Here is a 23,916-nt window from a genome sequence, read left to right on the forward strand (position 1 = left end):
ATTGAAAACTATTTGTCTAATAGAAATACATACATAGTAAGAGGTAAAATAAATATTTTAGTAATGTTATTCTGTTTTATTTGATAGGATAAAAACTCTGTAGCAAAAGGATTCGTTTCATATACAGCAAGAACATTTTACAATTAGAATATTGTGATAAGGACATCAAGAAAACAATTGGAAATAAACTTTTTTCTTCGAGTAATATGTTGACTAATGACAGTATTTTCAAACACTCCTATAAATCAAATCTTAAATTCATTTGGAATATTTCTACTCATAAATTTCTGGCATAATATCTGTCCATTACGAATATTATGAACCCAATAATATCTAAACAAGTAACATTTATACAATCACTAGCGGTCTTAGAACAACCAAATGTCTGAAAGTTTTAGGCATAATCATGAGCAAAATGTACACTTAAAATAAACGACTCCCAAACCAAGGAATTTCATACATATTTGTTACACAGATTTCACAAACTTCGTGACACATGCCCAGGCACCCAGACTCGGAACAAGCATTGGTGGATCACACAAATGCTTGACCTACGCAGATCGAATCCGCGACACGTTGTGCAGTGTTTGTTTGGCGTGATGACCTATACCACTCGGCTATCCGTGCAGTCAAAATAAGCGTCATACTGTGTTTGTATTATAGTGTCATTTTCAGATGGAATGTTGACACAAATAGGCATTTTAAAACGTTTAAGTTCATGAACTTACATTACAATCGACATTGTCATTTGTATAAATGTTAGTTATTTGAGGGGCTTCTAAACAATGATACAGTTTTACAATAACATAACGAACTAGCTTCAATATACATAGGATTAACACCCTCGAGGCGTAATATACAATTTAGAATATACAATTATACAAATAATATACAAAAAGATATTTACAATAATAAATAACATGTATTAGAACCCGAATCGACGATACACCGAATTTAAACTACAACTACCCACATAAAAAAACAGCTGCCATTTTGTGCTATGAAGATTAGAATATCATTCAAAATAAGCACTTAAGTCTTTAATAATACGGCATAAAGTTGATTGGTTATAATAATGAGCAACAAATTAATACTTAACATAATAAAAATCTTAATAGACTTTATTTACATCACAATAAGGTTTATATTTGACCGCTTACATACATATTACATTGCGTTAAAATATAAAAACAGGTATAAAAAAGACGGAATGTAACTAAGTACAAACGATTATAAACTTTAATACGTTTTAAAAAGTCTTTAAATAAAATGCAATAAGTTAAATAACAATAACAAATTAATACAGATCCCAATCTTCTATCATTTGTAACCTACGACTCCTTGAAGCAGTACTTTTGGAAATGTGGAAAAGGGACGCCGCTCTACATTGTGTAGTGCCTTCTCGCTTCCACACCTACAAAGGCGTTTCATTCAGGTCTATTCATAATCTTTAAAGATTACTGGGACTGTCCATTAGTCAATACTTGTCATGAAATATTTCAAAACTACTTTGTTTATAACAAAACAAAATATCTAGTGATACAGGGAGTATTGCACTACATTGAATCAGATTTCATCATATTGTTATAGTAATCGGTTGGGTCTGAAATATAAGTATAACAGGTATAAAAATTAGGCAGGATGATACATTTTTGACTCATTGTGTATATGTTATAATGAACTCTGTGCTGAGAGAAAAAGGTTCAAAATTTTTGTGGAATAATAGAAGCCACTTTTTTCCTTTAAGATCTCTCCACTCAAAATTAATGTAGTGTAAAGCTCCTTTGTAGATAGATGGCTAGATAACCTTTTAGACTATTTTAATAATAATATTATTTGCTTAAAGTGTCATATATAACTTAAGTACTTAGTGCTTTATAATTAAGTACAGGTTTTTCGTTTATCTAACATTCGATAAGCAGCTTTTACAGTTTGCATAGGATATTAAAAGCTATAACTATTAATCACATTTAAAACTTGCCTTTGTCTTCAAATGTGTATATTTACTGAGAGATTTCAGAGTATGATAGTCGGGCATTGGTGACCGATGTTTTCAAACGTAATTCCTTCGTCGGTCATCGGTGACCGATCTGAGTACAAATGATTCTATTCGTCGGTCACTGGTGACCTACGATCATTATCATTAAATTAATAGTTCTTTACTATAGGTTGTGTATTTAGGTTAAATAAAACTTTTTCTTAGATTACAACACTCCATAGACAAAGGCAAACTATCCTTAACACTATAACGAACAATAATTTACAATACATGACATCTATCACCAAAAACCTCGATATCCCTGTTAACACCGTTTCCTGCACCGTGAGAACGCTTGCAAGCGATTATGACCCTGATTGTCATCGAAATAAACACTATAATGGTTTGGCACGATACTCTTCCACATTCACTTCAGTTTAATCACAGACGGTCCAACCAATCCTGAAACAAATGCACATTATTTATAAACATTGAAAAACTATTGTTAAGCTTTACAGTTGAGCTATTAATGACTATTGTTATTGTTAAGCTATTCAAACTAAGTTCTTGGAGCCTACCTCCACGGCATTAAAAATGGGTTCGTACTAGTGACAATCTTTGGCCATGAGTCGAGTTGCATTTGCAAGACGTGACCAGTCCATTCCTATTTAAGCTTGGCTTTATTTTGTCCGACATCCTTTATATGACTAATGGAACGTAGTAAAAACGTGAAAAAAAAGGTAAATACTTTTGGAACTAATTAAAACAGAATAATTCTGCCTTGGGCGGCTCAGGAAACAATGGCTATGTGGACGATCTAGACGCTTACCGCGAGAGCTGATTCCGTGTGGCCCAGGTTAGAGAATCGTGGAAGAATTTAATCGAGAATTTTAACACACTTGGCTAAACTAGAAGCTAGGGGTAACAAGGAGCTTATGAAGGGTTGCAACGCATTGCCATACACCGACACAAAAATGCGGATGACGTAGCATGGCGGTTCAGGTTTAGTTAGTAAAAGTCTGACAATGGGTGTCCATAAGGATACCACCGCCTTAACAAAAAAAAAGGAGTAACAAGGAGCAAACCGTAGGTCAGAGACATAGATACATACATGAGAGATACGTTCAGGCGAGCGAGCGCGGCGTGAAGACATGCACGAGCGAGTCCCAGCCGCAGTCGGCCACCTGGTGCGGGCGCAGCGCGTTCCAGTCCAGCCCGTACGTGAACTCCGAGTGGTGGCGGATGGTCTCCAGCGGCTCGCAGCCACGCTTCAGGTCCCATATCCTGGACACATCACAGATTTGAGATTTCAACAATTTAAAAAGTTCTTTCTTCGGAACGCGTTTATGATAGGTACAATTGAAACAGCTGGGAACAATGAATTTCTGTAGCATTTTTTTTATTGGAGATTGTAACAATTTCACGATGTTTTTTAGGTTTAATTTTTCGCTTAGGTACGCTTTTGTGGACGGAACACATCTTAAATTGGGAGATTAAGAAGCAACAATTTCACGAAGTTCTTTTTTAGTTTCGCGTTTTGTCTTTTGGACGTGTTGATGGGTAGATACAATTTAAACAGTCCATGCTGGCGGCAATGAATTTCTATAGTTTTTTTTTAATCCTCGGGGGGTTTCACAAACATTCAAATCACATGCACAATTTAAAGACACCCAAACTCAGGTCAAGCATTTGTGGATCACACAAATGTTCGACCTACGCAAGGATGGAACCTACGGCACGTCGCGCACAGTGGGTTTGGCGTAGTGACGTCAACCATATACGTGAAGATGGCTCTTTTGTGGAATATTAATGAATTGAAAAGGGAGATAAGCTAGCTAGTTTAATTATATGTTAAATCTAGTTAATTACCGTGTAGTGAAGTCATACGAGCCAGCCGCTATTATAGAGGGCGCGTGCGGTGAGAACTGCACCCTTCTAACAGCACATTCACATCCTAAAACATTACACAATGAGTTATTTTTCATTTTAACACAATAACTCGAAAAATACAAGCAATTTAAAGAAGACTCATCAGATTTCTAATGTTCTTTGTGCTTATATTTATTAGTTCCAAAATTTTGGACAGTTAAATTCGATACATACCTTTAAGCGTAAACATAGGAGAGGTGAGTCTCCGTAAGTCCCAGCCTCGGATTAGACCATCTGAGCCAGCGGTCGCCAGCGCGTGTGTCTCCGTTCTGCTCCAATCACATGATAGCACCTGTGAATACAATTATATACTTGATAAGTTTCAAGGCACTAGCGAACGAAGAGGACGGAAATTGGGACTAGGACAGGCGTACAATCCTAGCAAATAATCTAGTCTTTAGAATGCCAATATAATATTTTGTAATTTAACCGTTAAATTATTTTAGTTCCCTCTGCTGGGCAAAGGCCTCTGCCAGACCTCTTTATCTTTTGCGATTTTTGGCCACGTGAGCCCCAATTAAAGAGATTATATAAGAACAAGGTTTGAAGATTCCTAATCTACAGTTTCTTGGGTAAAAGTGAATAAAAACCAAACGAAAACCAATAATGGGAGTCACCTCCGATACAGCTATATTTTTTACGAATAAATCGTGTCAGTAACTAAAATTGGAAATGGAATTAGAATCACACTTGTGAGTGCACACCTTCGAAGCCAATTAATTGCTTAACCTACATTCAGTAACCCACTGACCAACTTACAAACAAAATATAGAAATGAACGACAAATTGATACTTATTAGACTTTGTCTAATTAAATAAGTTATTATATAAACTATTAGCTAAAAACCCTTTGCCGTTTTTGTTGACCTATCATTTATTTCAATTATTTTCTTATAATCTATACTAATCTATACTAATATATAAAGCTGAAGAGTTTGTTTGTTTGTTTGAACGCGCTAATCTCAGGAACTACTGGTACAAATTGAAAAAATATTTTTGTGTTCAATAGATCATTCATCGAGGAAGGTTTTAGGCTATAAACCATCACGATGCGACTAATAGGAGCGAAGATACAATGGAAAATGTGGAAAAAACAGGGCAGATATAAATCATAACTTACCTATATCTTCTAACCACGCGGACGAAGTCGCGGGCAATAGCTAGTAACAACTAGATAGAGGTTTACATATCCGTACACGTATGAAATACTATAACAGCAGCCTTTTGCTCATGCTTATTTATCGTGATAGCCCGACAAGTTCAGCATCTAGGCTCACCTAGGCAGCACGTGACTAAGGATTATGGTTGTGTCCGAAACTAGTCAGTGTGATGAAAACGTCGGACTAAATCATCGCCTCACATTTTTTTTTACTTTAAATTCAAATTACAAAGTCAGTGAACAACTTAATGACGTTGTTTATTAAGAATGTTAACGAAGGTTACCACTAACTAGCTAAAGTCAACCATAAGTTAATTAGATACTTGACAGTGACACCCTCAACCGTTCCAGACAAAACAAACATATATACCTTATAAATATATCTATTTATCTTCATTACCACAACCTTCGCATTTGCGTAAGCAATCACGCGTTTCTATATAAACTTACTGGGAATAAAAATAGCACATGCGTCTTAATATTCTACTAAAAGGATTAGGTATTTACACCGGGCCGATTACCGTGAAACTAAAACCAATCTAAATTACACCTTATGATGTTACACTTAAAGTTGAAATTATCTCAGCATCTAAGTTTTATAGAACATGGCTGTCTCAATGAAATCCAATCAAAATCAGAACCTACGCAGTAAGACGTAAACTTTAAATTACCTCAGCATCGTGTGCTTTGACGACTGCGGCCGGCCTTGAAGGTTCAGTACACGTCCAAAGTTTGAGGTGCCCATCTCCTGACACTGATGCGAAGGTGGCCGGCGAGTGGGGGGAGAAAGCAGCTGTGTAGACCAGTTGGGAATGACCCACGAATGTACTCAGGCATGCTTCCGATTCAGGGTCCCACTGAAATGATCAAGGAAACAGTTCAGTTTCACGTTTGTAAACATAATATTGTAAACAGATATCATTAAAGTATAAGATAGCATTTTTTTTTTTTGCTATGTGAAAAACGACCTTTAAAAATTACCAAAATCTCCAAAATTACTATCATTATTTAGAAAGGAGTAGCAGACAGAGAGTAAATTAGTAGGAGATTACAAAGCAACAGCATCTACCAACATTATTATATCAGCAATTTAGAAACAAACCACATACAATGAAAATGCCTATCAATTTAATAATTTCATATACTCTCATTAGTTCCAGACTATTATATGGCTATTAGATCTTGCTCGCGGCTTTGCCTGTGGTTTTCAGTTATATCGTAGCTGAAAACGTAACCTTCCTTTATCACAGCCAGTAACAACAGACTGTTAATTGAAGGTGTTAGCTACCTCCATAAGAAAATTCATTCAAATTGGAGGAAGAAGTGAAGATGTAACAAACGCACCCATACAACACACACTTTCGCATTTATAATATTAGTGCAATGAAAACATCAGTAACATACCAATTTAACTGTAGTATCCCAGCTAGCACTAAGGAGGTGTGACCTCGGCCAGTCCACAGAGCACACTTCGCTTGTATGAGCCCTCAGGACTCTCAATGGAGCCGCACAGCCAACCCTCCAAACTATGACAGCTCCATCCCCTGCCCCACAGGCCGCTGCACTCTCTGTTGTGCCGGACCATGTCTGTGGAAAGAAGAAAATTAGGTTAATTGATGTTCTTGTTTAAGAATCTAAATTTTTTTTTTCCTGTTTTTTTTTCACATTTTCCATTGTATCTTCGCTCCTATTAGTCGCAGCGTGATGGTTTATAGCCTAAAGCCTTCCTCGATTAATTGTCTACTCAACACAAAAAGAATTTTTCAATTTGGACCAGTAGTTCCTGAGATTAGCGCGTTCAAACAAACAAACAAACAAACAAACAAACAAACTCTTCAGGTTTATATATTAGTATAGATTATTGTGTGTGTGAAAGAAAGACAGTGGTCTACAATGTGTATTGTGCGGTCATGCTTTCACAGCTGCTATGACATAATGTGGTAGGCCCTCTGGAGTATGATTCTTCTACCTATAGCAGATTTTTAGAATGAGCAGGAGCATGGTCTTTTACTGGTTTATAGTATTTTAGTATGCATAGAAATTGAAGATAATAAAATTTTCATTAGTAGCTAATATGTAGCTAAATATCCTCAGAATGAATTTGAACATAGGAGTAATTATACAACATATTTATAAACTGGCAACATTTTCATCTAAGTTTACTATGTAACAATAATTTTATGCTATAGTACTTATATCAGTAAACATTGATTAAAAACATTACTTAATTCACTTAAATAAAATATAGATTGTTTTGACTAATACTTGATAATTTATAACTGTAATCAGTCTTTTACAACACAATTATTACAAACATTTTATGGGGCTTAGTATTTGATAACCAACATTCCTGCTTACAATCATTTAATTTTTATTACTGAAGTATGATAAGGGTACTAAAACATGATGGTTTTTTTAATCTATTATGATTATTTCTGAACTAACAATGTTTTAAAAAAATGATCTTATGTACTTAACTGACTGATGTAAAGTCTATAAGTTTTAATGACCACCGATGAGACGATGATATGTTGCTTACCCAGTAAAATGGGATATAGAATCCAGTCAATGTAAAATTCTCTTTTAGTCAGTCTGCATGGTGATCTCAACATAAATTTATAACAAACCACACAGCAGATTGATTAGTTTGGTGTGATATGGGTCTGATATCAAGAAGACATATAACTATATTTTTTTGTTAAGATGGCATAACTGTTGTTAACTCAGTACATCCTAAACATGTTTGTGAACATTGTATAAATGTTATTTTAATTTTCATTACATGACAAATCCTGAACACAAATTAACCATCAACTTAAGTCAATTGTCTATAAATAAAGTAATGCCAACAGCAAGTAATCCAATTATGTGGTGATGCAAACAAACATGTCGGCCTATTATAAGTATAGTTTGTATTGTTAGGCTTCACGGTGGGAATTACTACAGTGTATGATATTTTGTATCATATTCTTAGTATTTAGGCCTTCTAAGGGCTATAAAATAGGTCTTAATATAATTACATGGGAGAAGACGTTTGGATGAATGTGAGATACTTAGCCCGACAATAAAATTGATGAAAGTCAAATGAAAGAAAATCACTTCTAAAATAAGCAAAGGAATTTATAATCTGCCAACAGCTCTTTGAAAAGAATATGGAGCAGTGATATTTAATTCACAATGTGAATTGAATTGTGACTAAAGATTTAGGTCAAGGTTTGGAATTATGGCTTCTGACTGACTGAGTTTAGTTTCAATAGTGAAATTAAACCACTGCCTTTGTTTTGAGAATAGTAGATATATAAATGGCTTTATAATATAAAGCTAGAGAGCTATAGAACTGTAGACTTAGTTTTTGATTTACTACTTCTTCTTTGACAATAACACTGAATTCTAATTGGATTTTTTACGCAGTCTTGAAAGATATGAAACTTGATTTAAAGACACGATGATGGTACTTACGACATCAAACAGGCCATCGCTCCACTCTAATTTCTGGACCTCTATCAAGGTGCTACCATCAGGGGAGAGCTCCAAGAAGAACAAAGTTCCACCACCAGCTAAGCCGTAGTACTGGCTTGTGGCAACAGCGAGAGTATCGGGCCGCGTCCGAGAAAACCGCACACTATAGCCATGCCGACCCGGTGTCAGGAAAGTAGGCATACTGAGCGTATAACTAAAGAAAAAAAAAACAAAAATATTTTTTAAATTCTAAAAACGAGCAAAGGTAATAAAATACCTTATGAACACTTACAATGATTAAACTCAATACGTCATATTTCTTTACGTAAATATTAATTCACGAAAATGAGTACTAAAGTCGATTTATATTAGGATCTTATTGGTTTTGTTGCGTAAATAATAATCTCATCTTCAAATAACCTTTTCCTAGACTTCACTGTCACAACAAACGTCAATTTTGACGTTCGGTAAACGAAACGATTATTCCATAAATGGGAATCTCAAATCGATATTATCTACTCGAATAGAATTGTAAATGTCTGCGTTTACTAACAAAGAATTTGCAATGCAAAAATAAACACTGCTGCAATTTGCGACATGTTTTAATAGTTTTGCCATGATAGCTTGTAATCAGACCAAAAATGTGAGAATCTTAAAACTTGCGCAGAAACGCCTAAGATTCCGTTCTTTTAGAAACTTTTTTAAATTGAGTAACACGTAGGGTTATAAATAATGGTACCTATTTTAACGATCCATAAATACGTCATTGACAATGCATCTAACGCAACTGTTACAACGTTCAAACAAGCCAAGAGGTTTGCGTGTATGCGTCATACGGCTCAAATCTTATTAGTACGCCTACGAACAAAATCCTATTAGCCGCTCGTATTCTGCAGGAAACCTCACATGTTACCCCCATATATAAGCGAAATTTCCTGTACACATTTATTTCTGGTGGACACCTCAAAACCTACACTCCAATATATTCAAACTAACAACTTGAATATTGTATTGTCCTCTCAATTCCAAACGTTTTTTCCATTTACTTGGCCTTCTTTACCGAAACCAACAAAATGTTGGACTACTTTTCTTTGGCTTTTGTGGTTGCCGTAAAAGTTTTCAAGAAAACTACTCCAAATGGCAAAGTCACGGTTTACCTTGGCAAGCGTGACTTCATTGATCATATGGATTACTGCGATCCCGTCGATGGAGTTGTGGTGGTGGATACCGAATATCTGAAAGGAAGAAAAGTTTACAGTCAGGTACAAAGTGCAGTGTTCAGTGAATCAAAAAGTGATGTGTTATGAACTGTTTAATCATTATTCTAATGCGATCAATGTGTTCTTGTTCAGCTCGTTACGACGTACCGCTACGGTAGGGAGGAAGATGAAGTGATGGGATTGAAGTTTTCCAAGGAGATGGTGATAGGCCAGGACCAAGTCGTGCCTATGATCAACTCCAAAATGGAACTGACACCTGTGCAGGAGAAGCTGCTTAAGAAGCTTGGACCTCATGCCTATCCTTTCACCTTCAACTTCCCTGACTTGGCCCCAAGCTCGGTAAGACCTAACGACACTGCTTGCACTTATTAGATACAAAAGAAAGCATACTAACAATATTAAACTACAGGTGACTCTGCAACCCGCCGAAGAAGATCAAGGCAAGCCTATGGGCGTCGAATACTGCGTGCGCACTTACGTCGCCGAGCAGGAAGACCAAAAGAGCCACAAGAGGAGCTCAGTGACTCTTGCCATTAAGAAGGTACCTCATATTTTTTAATCGGTTTCCCATATGAGTCCAATTGGAACACAATTAAAAATAAATTTTGTCTTTTTGTATGATTCAGCTGCAACATGCCCCCGCCTCTCGTGGACGCAGACTCCCTAGCTCTCTCGTCAGCAAAGGTTTCACCTTCAGCAACGGCAAGATCAACCTCGAAGTGACCTTGGATCGCGAGATTTACTACCATGGAGAGAAGATCGCTGCCAACGTCATTGTTTCCAACAACTCTAGGAAGTCTGTTCGCAACATCCGCGCCATGGTTGTGCAGCACGTTGAGATCACGATGATCAATTCTCAATTCAGTCGCCATGTTGCCTCCCTTGAGAGCCGTGAAGGATGCCCTGTTACTCCTGGAGCTAGTCTCTCCAAAACCTTCTACTTGGTGCCACTGGCCCGCAGCAATAAGGACATTCGTGGTCAGTATAATATCACTCAAACACATAATTTGAATAATTTGATCACCTAATTTAAATAGTTCTTAATGACAATTGTTTGGTATATTAGGTGTGGCTCTTGACGGCCACCTGAAGGAAGACGATGTGAACTTGGCCAGCTCTACTCTCGTGCCTGATGGCAAATGCCCAGCTGATGCCATTGGTATCGTGATCTCTTACTCCGTGCGTGTCAAGCTGAACTGCGGCACTCTGGGAGGAGAGCTGGTCACCGACGTGCCGTTCAAACTACTCCACCCAGCTGAAGGTAATACTTTAGACCGTAATCACACTTAGTTCCCAGATGGATTTTTAAAATGTTTCGGATATTCCAGGAACTATTGAACGTCAACGCTTCAACGCTATGAAGAAAATGCAATCTATTGAACGACACCGTTATGAGAACTCTCTTTACACCAACGAGGAGGAAGATAACATTGTGTTTGAGGACTTCGCCCGTCTTAGGATGAACGAGCCTGAGTAAATACTTTCGTAAAACTCATACACAAAAAAAAACAGAAAAATTAAAAATAAAATACAAAAAAAAATTGGGAATCAAGCAAGTTATACCAAAGTACTTCATGTGCTAAGTCATTAACATCAGACGGTTAATAAAAATCGAGGTCCATACCACACGATCGTGTCTTACTATACTTAAACGTCATTTTAATCAGATGTTGTATTCAATCACTCAATTTTATTCTAAAAGTAGATAAACAATCATATATTTAGAACACATTGTAATCTCGTGTTCAAAATTTAGTATAAAGAAATATGTGTACCTTCCTGTAATCCTGTTATTAGAAAATAAACTTCACCAGAAATCTTTGAATTTTCTTTCACCTTGACTTCACTATTCTAATGATATGAAGTATCCACTACCACGTCTAATACACCACTGACGTAAGATCAAAGGTAGGATCTAAGTTGTATACTTTTTTGCATATTCTATTGTTACTCGATTAAAAAGGGTTTTGATTTCCCCGCCCTATTTGGCACCCCATGCATATGATTACAACAACGATTATGCAAAGGCGTTGTAGTTGTCAGCCACTGTCCGGTCGTGTTTCGTGTGTCGTCATTTGAAAAGATTTTTTTCTGTAAAATTGTTATTTGTATTTTTTTTTATTTGAGCTGTAAATTTAATTTACGAATTAATAAAGTTCTCTCTTGTCTCTTATGTATTTTTAAATAATAAGGCCCATCGCACGTATATATGACCTTCCTTAATAATATAGGTAGGTACGTTAAACCGTAGGTAAATAATGCCCTTTTAAAGATGTACTAGAAAACATTCTGTCGTTTGTTTAGCATCAGTTTCATGACCATTGTGACCTTAATATCAGTCCGTTAGACTTTCACTGTCAAATACGGGTCTTTATTATTGTGATTGTGGATTCTTGCCGCGTCCCGGAAATATGTCTTCCGTCATAATGTCGTATCGATGCTAAAAGAAATACTTATTTATCTTGGTTTGTTTCTGTCTTTTTTCATGAAAGATGTTTAAAAATGTCAACCACGCCTTTTAGTAATATTATTATGGTTGTAAGAGTGTAACAGCGCAATACAAGACGTAGAGTGGGATCTTTCTATCACACCCAAATTCCACATATTTATACGTGGCGGCACCCTGGATTTAACTAAAAGTGACCATTTTTCTTCATAAATTATTCTGTTACCTTCTTGATATTGAAACTTTGATTTCCTTAACTCACTAGTCTACCTCCACATCCCATTCACAGCTTGATAAAGGTGTTCCTACTGAGGTACAATTTCAAATTTAAGAAACCTCTGTAAAAAATCGGATCACTGACAACCGTTAAAGCAATTTCTTCACTTATTTTATCATCTGTGGAAAATGTGTTGAATGTTATATGGCCCGCATACCAGACATGTGAGAACTAATATTTAATTAAGCCTTCAACGGGTTTCGCAGACTATCTAGGTTTAATATGTTCAACATTCACGACGTAACGGATCAATAAATACTTATACGAAATTCCGCTATGTTAGTAACCACAAAAATGTTAAATGCTTTAGATAATTATTGTTTGGTAAATAGTAATTTTGTACGTACATGCTTTATGGTTATGTGATATTTATTCAGTGCATCCGTTTGTTTTTACTTACTTATTATGATGGAAGATGTGGGAATATTGTTCTTCTTAGCTCTTAAATTCCGGGTGCTGGTAATCTACGACTACCTCTTTCCCGTACTACCCAAGCGGCGACCAGTTGCTACGGTGACGTTATCGCAATCAGTCATTTCCTTAAAACTGCACAAAACCAAAACACAAAATTGTTGGCGATTGAGATTTTTCTTGTGCCTTCAGTATTAGCGAGGCCGGTTTTGGTAACCTATATCCATCTGTTTCAGAATTGTATCGAAATAAGGTCTGGAAATTATTTGGATACAATTCTGAAAGGCTATTGAATTTGTAGAAAATGCACTTCACGCTGGGCAGTGGTCCATATCGTTCGTCTATTGTCTTTCGACTCAGCCATCTTCGATCACTATAGAATCGACTTTCCTGATCTTGTTCTCCATATTGCCACATAAAACTAAAAAAATGTAAAAGTCGTAAGCTATTTTCTACTAGATTATCTTTAAAAAGACTAAAGTCTAATTGGATTTTCTGTCAAGTAATTATCTATTAGCAGCCATAGAACGGTGACCTAAATCACTAAACTCACTAGTAAAGTTTTTTCATAAAATAGCAATAATTCACCTTATTAATAGGCAGCAGATGTAAGTATTGGCTGTCTCGATATCACATATCTTCACACAACTTACACTAATAACGGTCAAAATGTAAATTTAGAATTGGTTAATATCGGTAACAAATTAGGTGATAGAGACAGCAAAAAAATTTTTTCTTCATTTTCGTTCTTCTCCTTTTGTTTGTCACTATCCCGTATTCTATATCCTGAACCGTGATCTAGTCATCAGGGTTAAAATTTAGAAAGAAAACTGGAAATAAAGATCGAAGTCATGAATTTGGACGACAAACAAACAATTGTACCAACCCTCAAATTCATTTGTTACCCAACCGACTTGTTGATATTGACCCACAGACTAGACTAGAACTTGCCTGGTTTTATTTACCGATAAATAAATGCGGAAAACATCACATACATTGTTCTGAACCCAAAGTAAGTTGCTAAAGCACTTGTGTAATGGAATTCAGATACAACGAAGATACCACAATAATAACTTATGTGGTTTAGTAACCAGCTCATTGTTCGAAAAATGAAATAAAGAGATTTATTCACCAAGTTCAAAATGACTGGATCATATCTCGAAAGCATTAAAGCATTTCGAAATCATGATACATTATTAACTTTTACGACTTCGCAAGAAAAAGGTAAACGTAATAAAATAATACGGTCAATAATATATCTTAAGCAATCGTCCCTTCTCAGTGAATTATGTAAACGTCATTTAATGACTTACAGTACCAATCAAACACTCGGTTAGATCGGGTCTTATTATTCTTGGGGTACTTAATGAGATTACGGCGACAGAACATTAAAGAAACGCTTACCATATCTGTTGAACAGTTTGCCAGCAGATATCAGACAAGAAACAAATAAACAAAAATTCAAACGGAGACTTAAAAAGTACTTGTTAAATAATATGTAAATACATACCTATGTGTATAACTTTTATATGTATAATATATGTGTAAAATTAACTAAATGGCGACTCGTCCACAGGCAAACCGATAAACCGGTTTTGTGGAGCACTACATATTGTAATTGTATATTTAACGAATAAAAATAAACAAATAATAATAATAATTTTATTTGCTAACACATTGTCCGATTTAAAAGTTTTTGGCAGGTTGGGAAAAAGGACGAGTAACAGGTTCCCGATTCGAGTGGTAGATAGAAATAGTGCCGCATGTGTTTATGTTTCAATGAAAACAGCTTTCTTATAATTTAGTTGTAATTTATTCCAAAAAAATACAGAAACAAAATCTATTAGCCTCGCCAGTCCTATTTACCTCTTTTATACAACACTTTAAGAGGAGGTGGTAGGATGACGTTATTTCGTCAGCTTTACAAAGTAGGTACCTAATATATGTAGATAACATACCGGAAGAACCAACTAAGCATAAAATAACTTACTGAAGGTTAGATTTCTAAATCCTAAAACGGTCTACATGTTTAGTTTAAAATCGGATACAGCTATTACTACTACTTAAAAATTAAAGAAATATTCTCATGCCTCACGAATCCCGGAACAAAACACCCAAAATACCAATCACTCTAAAAAATAATTAGCTCAGTACTATCCTTTCTCACCAAAACAGGTTCGGCGAGTTTTGGACAATGGGCTCCTAAGACACCACTGTCCTTGCATCTTCAATTGGGAAAAGGGTCCTATAACCGGTCTGACCAGTTGCAGTGTGGGAAAGGACAGTTTGGAATGACCCTTTATTTGCATGTTGAGTTCCTTGCGAAAGTGACACACGGTTTAAAAGGATGTTTAGCTAGTGATGCGTGGTTCAATTGTTATTAGAAATTGTGTCCTTTTGAATTGAAACGAACAGTGTGGTTGGTTGAGCTTGGCAATTTGAAGAAAAATAGAAGTGTTAAACATTTAGTCAAATTAAGAATTAAGAGTCGACCTCATTTGAATAGTATCATTTTAAAAGTCATCGAAAAAAAAAAACGTTTTTTCCTGTAAAATTCTAAATATGAATATAAAATAATTATTTCAAGAAACATACAAAACACAAAGTAATATATGATTATTAATAATATTGTATCATAGTAACAGTTTAACTAAATCTTTATCATAACATTCAAGAAACAACAAAACGGAAATAAAACAAAACACTTAAACAACTTATCTTTATATCCATCATCCATTCACCCCAAGTCGACCCTTCTTTTTAAAAGGGACATTCAATTCAACCCTAACGAACAAGTGCAAGGCAAGGGACGAAAGACAATTGACGTACATCGTAATATTTGCAAGGAACTGGACAATGGTTCCCACGTTGCAACTGGTCAAACTGGTTTGGCTAGCCACCGGGAAGGGTGGACACCCTTTGACCGTCTTAAAGATAGTACAATGCGAACGTGACAGCGGTTATTTTGCAAGGATTAATGTGTGGGAATCCGGTGTGACGGCCGTTACTGCTGTAGGTAAGAATAACTGTTTTGTCGATGTATGGTTTTAGCAGTTCCAATGTGGTTAAGAACTCTTTTGAGTTAAGAAAAACTGAAGTACAATTTTTGCGAATTTTAATTATCAGCTGACATGAGAAGTTTCACCTCAAAATTTTGTACTTAAGAAGTACCAAAGTTCATCTTTCGTACGATGTGCTTTTTTAAACTAGAGAATTATTCTGATGATAACTTTCAATAAATGATCGATCATTTTGTTATTGAGAAAGTCTTAAGGATTATAGCGATCATGTACCTACCTACAATACTACTTCAAAGTCCATTGAATGTTATACACGCATAGCTCTTGGAACCTCCAACGAAGATCAATGACTCAGCGAAACAGGAACAACGAACCAAACAAGAGTAACTCTTTAACCCAGATGTTATTTTACGGAAGTATTAGTGCCGGCTCAACAGAACACCTGGTACCGTAACGCATTGTTCGAGATACAGAGATAAGTATAGATTGGTTACAAGTGGTATTGAGGTAAAGGATGAAGAGAGGGATCAAATTCAAGTGAACTAATCTGAGATGTTGTGGAGAAGGTAAAAAAGTCTGTGATGAAAAGGGACAATACTTGGTAGAGGTAAATAAAGATTTGATAGATACGGGAGAGTAATGAAACTAAAACCTACTAAAATAACCAAAATACTGCCCAAAAAAATAATCTAATCATTACTATTCTTCAGGTAATAAGATAAGAAAGTTCCAAGTATAATAATACCGGCCTGAACCATCCCATTGCTAGGGCTCTTCCCATATTAAAAAAAATAAACTAAGGTACCTTTAGCTATTCCTCAACATCATCACTCTTTAGACACGAAATCCTTCTAACAGTTTCTCTGCAGCTATACAATTACCTATTCTCCAAATCTCATTTGGAGGTGATGAAATATGAAATTTTACACTAACTTCACACTAAGGTATAATCGTAAGAATACAATGGATGGGACCCAGCAGCCCTAACATTTTTTTCATCTCAGACGCGTGCGCACTTTGCATCTGTATGGAAGAGCGGGATGCATTGTGCTCTCCTTGGAGCAGGGGGATAAACAACCTGTCTGATTTATTTATACAAGTATTTGGTTAAGAGTTTATTGTAGTATCATGTTTTATTTGGATGTGTATAGTATGGAATATGTAAAAATACTTTGAACTTTAAAAAATGTAGAGTCAACTAAAGGAATGAAAAAAATATGTAGAGTCATTTAGAGAAATGATTGACTTTAGAATCGATCTGTTGTAATTAAGTGAAGTTTTTGAATGCCCAGGGGAAGTCTTAAAATTTTGTTTTATTATGAAAAAAAGGATTTCAATCAACACTATAATTTGGTATTAATTCTAGTATTTCCTCTTATGTTAATAAGAATACAAAAAACAAACAGTTACCAATTTCATTTCCCATCAAAACTCCACTTACAATCTCAGATACCATCTATCCATTCAAAACAAAAACTTCATAGCCCGCATCCGAATTGAAGGACAGTTACTCCGAAACTGATCAAGATAATTCGCAGTCCAAACCTGTTCGTCCATTAGGGACCTGGGAAACAACTGACCCCTTTTTACATATCCCATTGAAGGACCCCACATGACCCGATGAATGTATGAGGGTTTATTGTTGAATAAAAAGGTGAACACACTTTGAATGGGAAGTAATAACAAGGATATACAGTTAAGGAATGGATTTTCTTGGAATGGAGAGTGCATTTCGAACTAAATTTTGTGTTCCGATCAAATTCATATTACGTATTTTGTTGGTTTTTTGTTTATTTATTAGAATAGTAAATCACATGGTTTTCTTGGGATCGAATCAACGGACAAAAACTCTACTTATTTTTTCTCGAAACAGAAGAACAGCCATCATCAGTCATAAGCAATACCTGTTTCCATTATATATAAAAAAGTCAAATAAAAAAATCCTAAGAAATTCTACCGATATGCATCGAAAGTAATGACTCTACTTTTTATGATAACAAGAATAAAACTTTATCTTTAAATAGACCTATTATGCAAGCTTCAAATTATTACAAAAGTTACCTTCCACTTAATTACCGATACAATAACTTACACGTATTTAGTCTAGACGTCTCAAAAGTAAAAGTCAAAGTATCGCTACGCATAATGACTGCAGACATAAAGCGGTATGCAGATCATATCAACAGCGAGCAATGACATCACGAACTACCTGTAGGCCTACCAAAAAAAAACCGGCCAAGTGCGAGTCGGACTCGCGCACCGAGGGTTCCGTACAAACCTGCAAGGTTTACAAAGTTCGTTCATTACGACAATCGAGTCATATAAATATATATGACTCGATTGTAAAACGTTGCTTCATGCCAAATTTCAAGATTCTAGGTCGACTGGAAGTACCCTTTAGGTTTTGATTCCCTTGCGAGTACTTGCGAGTTTCAAAATATGCAGCTTAAATTGCTGTTTCTTTTGATTGCGTTGACATAGAAGTTTGATTTTGTTACAGCTTAAAGGTATTATAGACCTGAGTATTTGGTATGAATTTCAATTTAATACCTCTACGCGTTTATGAGGAAATAGGTAGTAAGTTTAAAATTATTAAAAAATATTATGTGATGTAACTAAAAATTTATGGTTTTTGTAATTTTTCCTTTATCTATGGTATAAGACGTTGCTTCGTACCAAATTTCAAGATTCTGAGTTCACGGGAAGCACCCTGTAGGTTTTGATTCCCTTGCAAGTGTCGAAAATTTGCGGCATAAACGGCTGTATCTTTTGATTGCGTTGCCTTAGAAGTTTGATTTTTTCACAGCTTCAAGGGACAGTAGACCTGAGTAATTGATATAAATTTCAGCTTCATACCTCCACGCGTTCCCGAGAAAAAGGGTCTTGACAGACGGACGGACGGACGGACGGACAGACGGACGGACAGACGGACAACAAAGTGATCCTATAAGGGTTCCGTTTTTTCCTTTTGAGGTACGGAACCCTAAAAACTATCTAAAGTTACACCTTTACGTAAAAAAGAGATGGCGCTATACCGGGACGTGCGCTGTCTCGCTTCCGCAGCCAACAAAAGTCATACTTTAGGATATGGTGGCAGGTCAACAGCTATTATTACGAATAACGTAACAGACAGTAACAGTTATATAATTTATATAGTTTTGCCCTGCACTACAAACCACAAGGAACTCAATTGAGTTTTGATGTTAATGTGAAATGGAAGCTAAAATTTTCATATATTTGTGTTGGAGGTAAATCTAGCTCCTAACCATAATTATTAATGATTTTTAAATCTATGACATGTTGTAAAGGTAGATGTTTTTTGCATGGAATGAATAAGTTCACTTTCAGAGAAAATTATGATATGGTTGTTGTTTTTTTATGAAACAAAATCAATAAAAATCTAGTATAAATGAAACCATCTGACATTTTTAGTAAGGATTGAGATTGGTTTACATTTTTAGAAATCACTCAACCAAAGCGGAATCTGACTATCTACAGTATCTACGTGACTGTGACTTTTTTTGTAAAGAAACATTTTATCATCAATCTAAACGGTACTTTATGTCTTGAAGATTTCTTTTAAAAAATACAGTAAACGGCATTTTCTTGAACATTAATAGATGGAAAGCAAATCTGGTTCTCTTTCCTGGCAAACCGGTTAGTACTTTCCAGTAATACAAACGATTATATTATACTCATTTGCATTTGCTTTATAACTAGCAAATTAAAACTGTACCTTAGAACCATTTCCTATATTAGATCCTGCTATCAAAAGGTTAGAGCAAATAATTAACTTTTGAGAAACCAAAAATCAATAAATTATTAAAATTTGTAAATGATTCACGGGAAGATAGGCACCATATAAGCATATTTATGTGCGATTTCATATTTGTGCATGAAATACAAGAATTTTTGAAACAAAAATGTCAAGAAAAAATAAAAGCAACTCATAAAGGTATCAAAAATTTAATTATAAAAATAAATAACTTTAACAAAACTACGTTACTAAACTAATCTGTTACTACAACTTTCTAATTGTAATTATTTTGCACGGCAATTGGCTGCAATACATAAGCTTGACCCGTTGCTCGGTCGACCACGTGACCTGTCGAGGCTTCGAAGAAAAGCCTTGGAACAGTTGTAGCTGCTGCCTCTGGTTGATGTCTTACACCAGCCCCACCTTCATAAGGGAAGTAACGAGGTTGCTGTTGCTCATTTTGTACATTTGCAGGGTACTGTGAATAATCGGGTTGAGGTTGAGGTACATATTGAGGTAATTCTGGCGGTGGCTGCACATACCGAGGTAGTTGTTCCTCAGTTACGTACTGTGGCTTTTCTGTTTCTTCCTCAGTTGCTTCCTCATTCTTTTGTTTCTCGTCGTCATCTTTGTGACTTACTACTAAAACGAACTGTTTCTTATCCTTTGGTTTTGAGCTGTCTTCTTGCTTTCTCTGTTTCTGTCTTCTAGGTTTTGGTTTCTCATAAGATTCGTCTTCCTCACTGTTCTCATCTTCTATTTCTTCTTCTTCTTCGGAAGTCTCAACCTCCTTAATTTGTTCTTTGTTTTTACGCTTTTGTTTCTTTTGAGAGCGAGTTTCTTCATCATAGTCTCTTTCTACTTTGTGATGTTTACGTTCGACCCTTATTTTAGGATGGGCTCTCTTAGCCCGTCCACTCTCTTCATAGCTTGACTTCTCTGGATCATATTCATCATTGTTGTATGTTGGGATATTGTCACTGGGTTCATCATAAGGGTCATTATCGCTTAACTCGTGATAAGAACCATTGTCTCCATCATAGTGGTCGTCACCGTGACTGTCAGCGTTTCCAGCGTGATTCAGATCCCAATAGTGTTCTCCATACCCACCCTTTTTGTCGCCCCATCGTACCTTTATTTTGACATAAGTACACATTAAGTATACATTAACGATGAAGAAAAATTTAATAATTGAAAAACAAAATGTTAGAATATATTTAAGTAAATATAGTATTAGTAATTAAAATAATTAGTTTTGAAATGAAAGAAGAAAGAGAAGATAGTTAAAGGTTAAACAGAAATTGAGGTTAGCTTCACAAGATGTTAAAGAAAACAATTAATTAATATAAGTGACGCAGATATTGTCCTTTACAAGAGTTTGATTAATAGTACTTTAAAGCTCGCAAAAAACATATCTACGTCTTTATAGTCCTTTCCCTAGAATGTACAAAGGGTTCAAGAGTCAACTATACGGTCTTTGGCAGTTTTTCATAATTCAATAACTGTCACGCATTTGTACAATCAAGGAAAATTAGGAAATGGTTAAATAAGCACGATAGAAGCATACTTTGGCAGAGAACACTCCTTCCGAGGGTTTAGCCCTCTCATGTCTTTCAGTGAAGTGTCGTTCGCTGCCCAACCGATGTCCCTGATTAAACTGGTCCGCTGTCGGTAAGTTCCTATACCTTCAGCCAAGCGAAGCAAAGCGGAAAAGAGAGAGAAACAGAAATGGTTAGAGACAGAGCGAGATAAAAGATGTGTTTTACTTTTCCCATGTCCCTGTGATTCTTAAAGTCTTTCTTCTCGTAACGTTGCTCCCATGTGTTGGGGTCCTCGCAGACGTGACCGAACTCTATCTTGTACGGACTCAACTGTACTGAGAAAAAATCCCTATAAAGCAAAGTATTTTCTGTGCTTACTTAAATAATTTATTAGAAAATGGCATGTTAACATCTATGATAATAAAATAATTACTATAAGGATGCTAATCATTTTTCTAAAATACATATATATGAAAACTAAATTAAATTCCCATCAGCAGCGTATTTAGATTGACAATAATTCTTTAACTATAAAGGAGGATCGACCACATTTCACGTTTTCAAACCCACTGGAGAGTTTTAATCACACTTATTATTTTGATAAATTCAATCGATGGCGGTCAAACGAACATAGCCTTTCAAGGTGCCCGATTTCTCAATTATAACAAAAATAACTTAAAAGTAATAAGAATTAGTGTCGCGAAACCCCTTTCTCTAATTACTGTGTTAACTATGTCAATGTTTGGCTATGACGAAACTTATTTGCATGCGACAATAGAACCAATTAACGTGAAGGTTGTGACTAAAAGTCGAAATTTTGGACGAGGTTATTTCAATAACTATATATTCGTTTATTGAGTTATTACTCTTGAAACGAATCAGTAAAATTTAAAAGCTGACAAATGGCGCCAGTACTGGCAAAAGTAGAGTCGAACTTAACGACTATTGTGCTATACATATCACGGGAAAATATTCCTTAATGACAGTTCTATAGACGGTTTCAGAGTCAATTTTGCTTGTGACTTTAAAGAGCAACGATCTTAGAAACGTAATTGAAAGTTCCACTACCGAAACACATTTGATTTAAGCGAACAGCCTTGAAAGAAAGCTTCTAAATCAATTTTGCGGTCAATTGTCACTACTTACTGGAAAAATTTCGCTTGGGCCTCAATGGTCGATGGAGTATTTGAAGGGGTCTTTGTAGCTGAGCGTGTCGTCCCCCATAATGAACCCGCATGAAGGGCTAGCAAGCACCAAAACCATTTCTGAAAATATTAAAACATTTTTTGAACATTTTGAACATGATTTCTGAATTTCCCTGATGAGATACATAAAAGTTATTTAGCAAGTCGGTCCGTTGTCCAATTATCACCATATTTAAAAGAAATAGTAAATTGAACATTTTTTAAACAACATCAGGATCGCCGAATCTGAAGTAATACGAATTCATGAATCAAATCATTCGAACACTTCAATTATTTTCTTTAAACTATCAAAAAAGAGGTTTATAACGAAAGAGAGTTTGTTCCGATTCATGCAAAACAAAGATTACAACTATAACAATTGAACATCACTGTATCACGATCACTTTCACTAAATACTACAAATCTCTTTCGATCTTCAAATGTTTATTTATTGATAACATCAGATAAATAAAATGTAGTACAATGTACCGTATTGTCAAGACGTTGTGACATCTTGGCTGTTTGATCGAAGGTCTGTGATCAACAAGTCCGGTAGTACATTTATAGACAAGACGGTCACAATTCACTTTATGCAGTGGTCAACAACCGTTTGTCTATTTTAAGCTATTGATACGCAAAAATTATTTGCTGACACGTGAAATTCCAAAAGTTAAGTATTAAATGTTTGTTTATTGTTTGTTTACTACTTCGTTAGGTACTTTAGTGGCTGGGTTTTTTCCCATCTTATCTACCATATTTAGGACAAAACCAATTGACTATAGTGCCAGTACAGAACAGAGTATAATTAACGTATAATACAACTTTATGACACATAAAACTAGACTTAGTCTTACAAAAGTTGCTATGAAGCTTTTTTTTAATATGAACTTTATTTTTAGCTACAATTATGAATAATCTACGAATTTTAATTACATACCTTATGTTGACGACCCCTGTAAATCTAAGATGCGCCCATTACGAATCGTGCCGCGCCATTGACTGCAAAACATTGCGGCTTTCCGTGATAAATTGAAAACATACTTTTGGAGATACTATCCGCTGTTTTGATTACGATCAATGTAGTTCAACAGTTTTTCAAAGCATTGAGCAAAGATACTATGATTGCAGTTCCAGACTGAGCACTTTATCTAAAGCTAAGGCAATGGAGATGATCGCCATTTCCTTCACAAAAAAAATAATATCAGTCTACATAAACGTCAAATCTTCCCGTATGGGGAAGGTGTGAGCCTTGATTATCTTGTCTTAGAATATTAAAGATGATATGTAACTTAGAAAAAGCTACTTTGGTACTTTGTCTGCAATGAGAACGAACCTGCACCTCGAGCATACAAATTCATATAAAACCTTGAAACATCGTCTGAACATAGTTTAGTAGGTGATGAATTTTATGTCTTTAGAATCTCAACAACTGTCTGCTAATGAGAATAGTTTCAGCTGTTCCTGTGAAGTAATAATTAAATCTTAATCAAAAAGCTTTCTACTTTAGACTAATTTTCCTTCTGCCTAATCTTCTC

The 23,916-nt window shown here is 35.5% G+C and overlaps 3 protein-coding genes across 3 annotated transcripts; 1 reads left to right on the forward strand and 2 right to left on the reverse strand.

Annotated features, from left to right (window-relative positions):
• Positions 1 to 55: 55 nt before the first annotated feature.
• Positions 56 to 8,971, reverse strand: LOC113495203 (peroxisomal targeting signal 2 receptor). Its single transcript, XM_026873823.1, has 8 exons — positions 8,818 to 8,971; positions 8,526 to 8,739; positions 6,471 to 6,653; positions 5,738 to 5,923; positions 4,082 to 4,199; positions 3,848 to 3,932; positions 3,090 to 3,262; positions 56 to 2,440 (listed from the first exon to the last, which is right to left on the reverse strand). The coding sequence occupies exons 2-7, from the start codon at positions 8,724 to 8,726 to the stop codon at positions 3,103 to 3,105; spliced, it is 933 nt and encodes a 310-aa protein (XP_026729624.1). The 5' UTR covers positions 8,727 to 8,739; positions 8,818 to 8,971; the 3' UTR covers positions 56 to 2,440; positions 3,090 to 3,102.
• Positions 8,972 to 9,273: 302 nt separating this feature from the next.
• LOC113495202 (arrestin homolog) lies at positions 9,274 to 11,855 on the forward strand. The gene is made up of 6 exons (XM_026873822.1): positions 9,274 to 9,787; positions 9,878 to 10,084; positions 10,155 to 10,286; positions 10,372 to 10,723; positions 10,812 to 11,006; positions 11,074 to 11,855. The coding sequence occupies exons 1-6, from the start codon at positions 9,599 to 9,601 to the stop codon at positions 11,220 to 11,222; spliced, it is 1,224 nt and encodes a 407-aa protein (XP_026729623.1). The 5' UTR covers positions 9,274 to 9,598; the 3' UTR covers positions 11,223 to 11,855.
• An 8,005-nt stretch (positions 11,856 to 19,860) lies between these two features.
• Positions 19,861 to 22,894, reverse strand: LOC113495182. The gene is made up of 4 exons (XM_026873791.1): positions 22,871 to 22,894; positions 22,344 to 22,462; positions 21,423 to 21,546; positions 19,861 to 20,788 (listed from the first exon to the last, which is right to left on the reverse strand). The coding sequence occupies exons 1-4, from the start codon at positions 22,892 to 22,894 to the stop codon at positions 19,931 to 19,933; spliced, it is 1,125 nt and encodes a 374-aa protein (XP_026729592.1). The 3' UTR covers positions 19,861 to 19,930.
• Between the last annotated feature and the right edge of the window lie 1,022 nt (positions 22,895 to 23,916).

Source organism: Trichoplusia ni, chromosome 6, assembly GCF_003590095.1.
Source record: "Trichoplusia ni isolate ovarian cell line Hi5 chromosome 6, tn1, whole genome shotgun sequence".
Classification (NCBI taxonomy): domain Eukaryota; kingdom Metazoa; phylum Arthropoda; class Insecta; order Lepidoptera; family Noctuidae; genus Trichoplusia; species Trichoplusia ni.

What these genes read in the sequence shown, in the direction of transcription:
- LOC113495182 (XM_026873791.1), bottom strand. Translation starts at nt 22,894, where the DNA reads ATGTCACAACGTCTTGACAATACG. An exon ending in CACAACGTCTTGACAATACG is followed by an intron (nt 22,463 to 22,870) that starts GTACATTGTACT and finishes TAATATTTTCAG; the next exon opens with AAATGGTTTTGGTGCTTGCT. An exon ending in ATCACAGGGACATGGGAAAA is followed by an intron (nt 20,789 to 21,422) that starts GTAAAACACATC and finishes GTCAAAATAAAG; the next exon opens with GTACGATGGGGCGACAAAAA.
- LOC113495203 (XM_026873823.1), bottom strand. Translation starts at nt 8,726, where the DNA reads ATGCCTACTTTCCTGACACCGGGTCGGCATGGCTATAGTGTGCGGTTT. An exon ending in GCGATGGCCTGTTTGATGTC is followed by an intron (nt 6,654 to 8,525) that starts GTAAGTACCATC and finishes TTCTTTCCACAG; the next exon opens with ACATGGTCCGGCACAACAGA. An exon ending in TCCTATGTTTACGCTTAAAG is followed by an intron (nt 3,933 to 4,081) that starts GTATGTATCGAA and finishes GTAATGTTTTAG; the next exon opens with GATGTGAATGTGCTGTTAGA.
- LOC113495202 (XM_026873822.1), top strand. Translation starts at nt 9,599, where the DNA reads ATGTTGGACTACTTTTCTTTGGCTTTTGTGGTTGCCGTAAAAGTTTTC. An exon ending in CTGACTTGGCCCCAAGCTCG is followed by an intron (nt 10,085 to 10,154) that starts GTAAGACCTAAC and finishes ATTAAACTACAG; the next exon opens with GTGACTCTGCAACCCGCCGA. An exon ending in ACTACTCCACCCAGCTGAAG is followed by an intron (nt 11,007 to 11,073) that starts GTAATACTTTAG and finishes CGGATATTCCAG; the next exon opens with GAACTATTGAACGTCAACGC.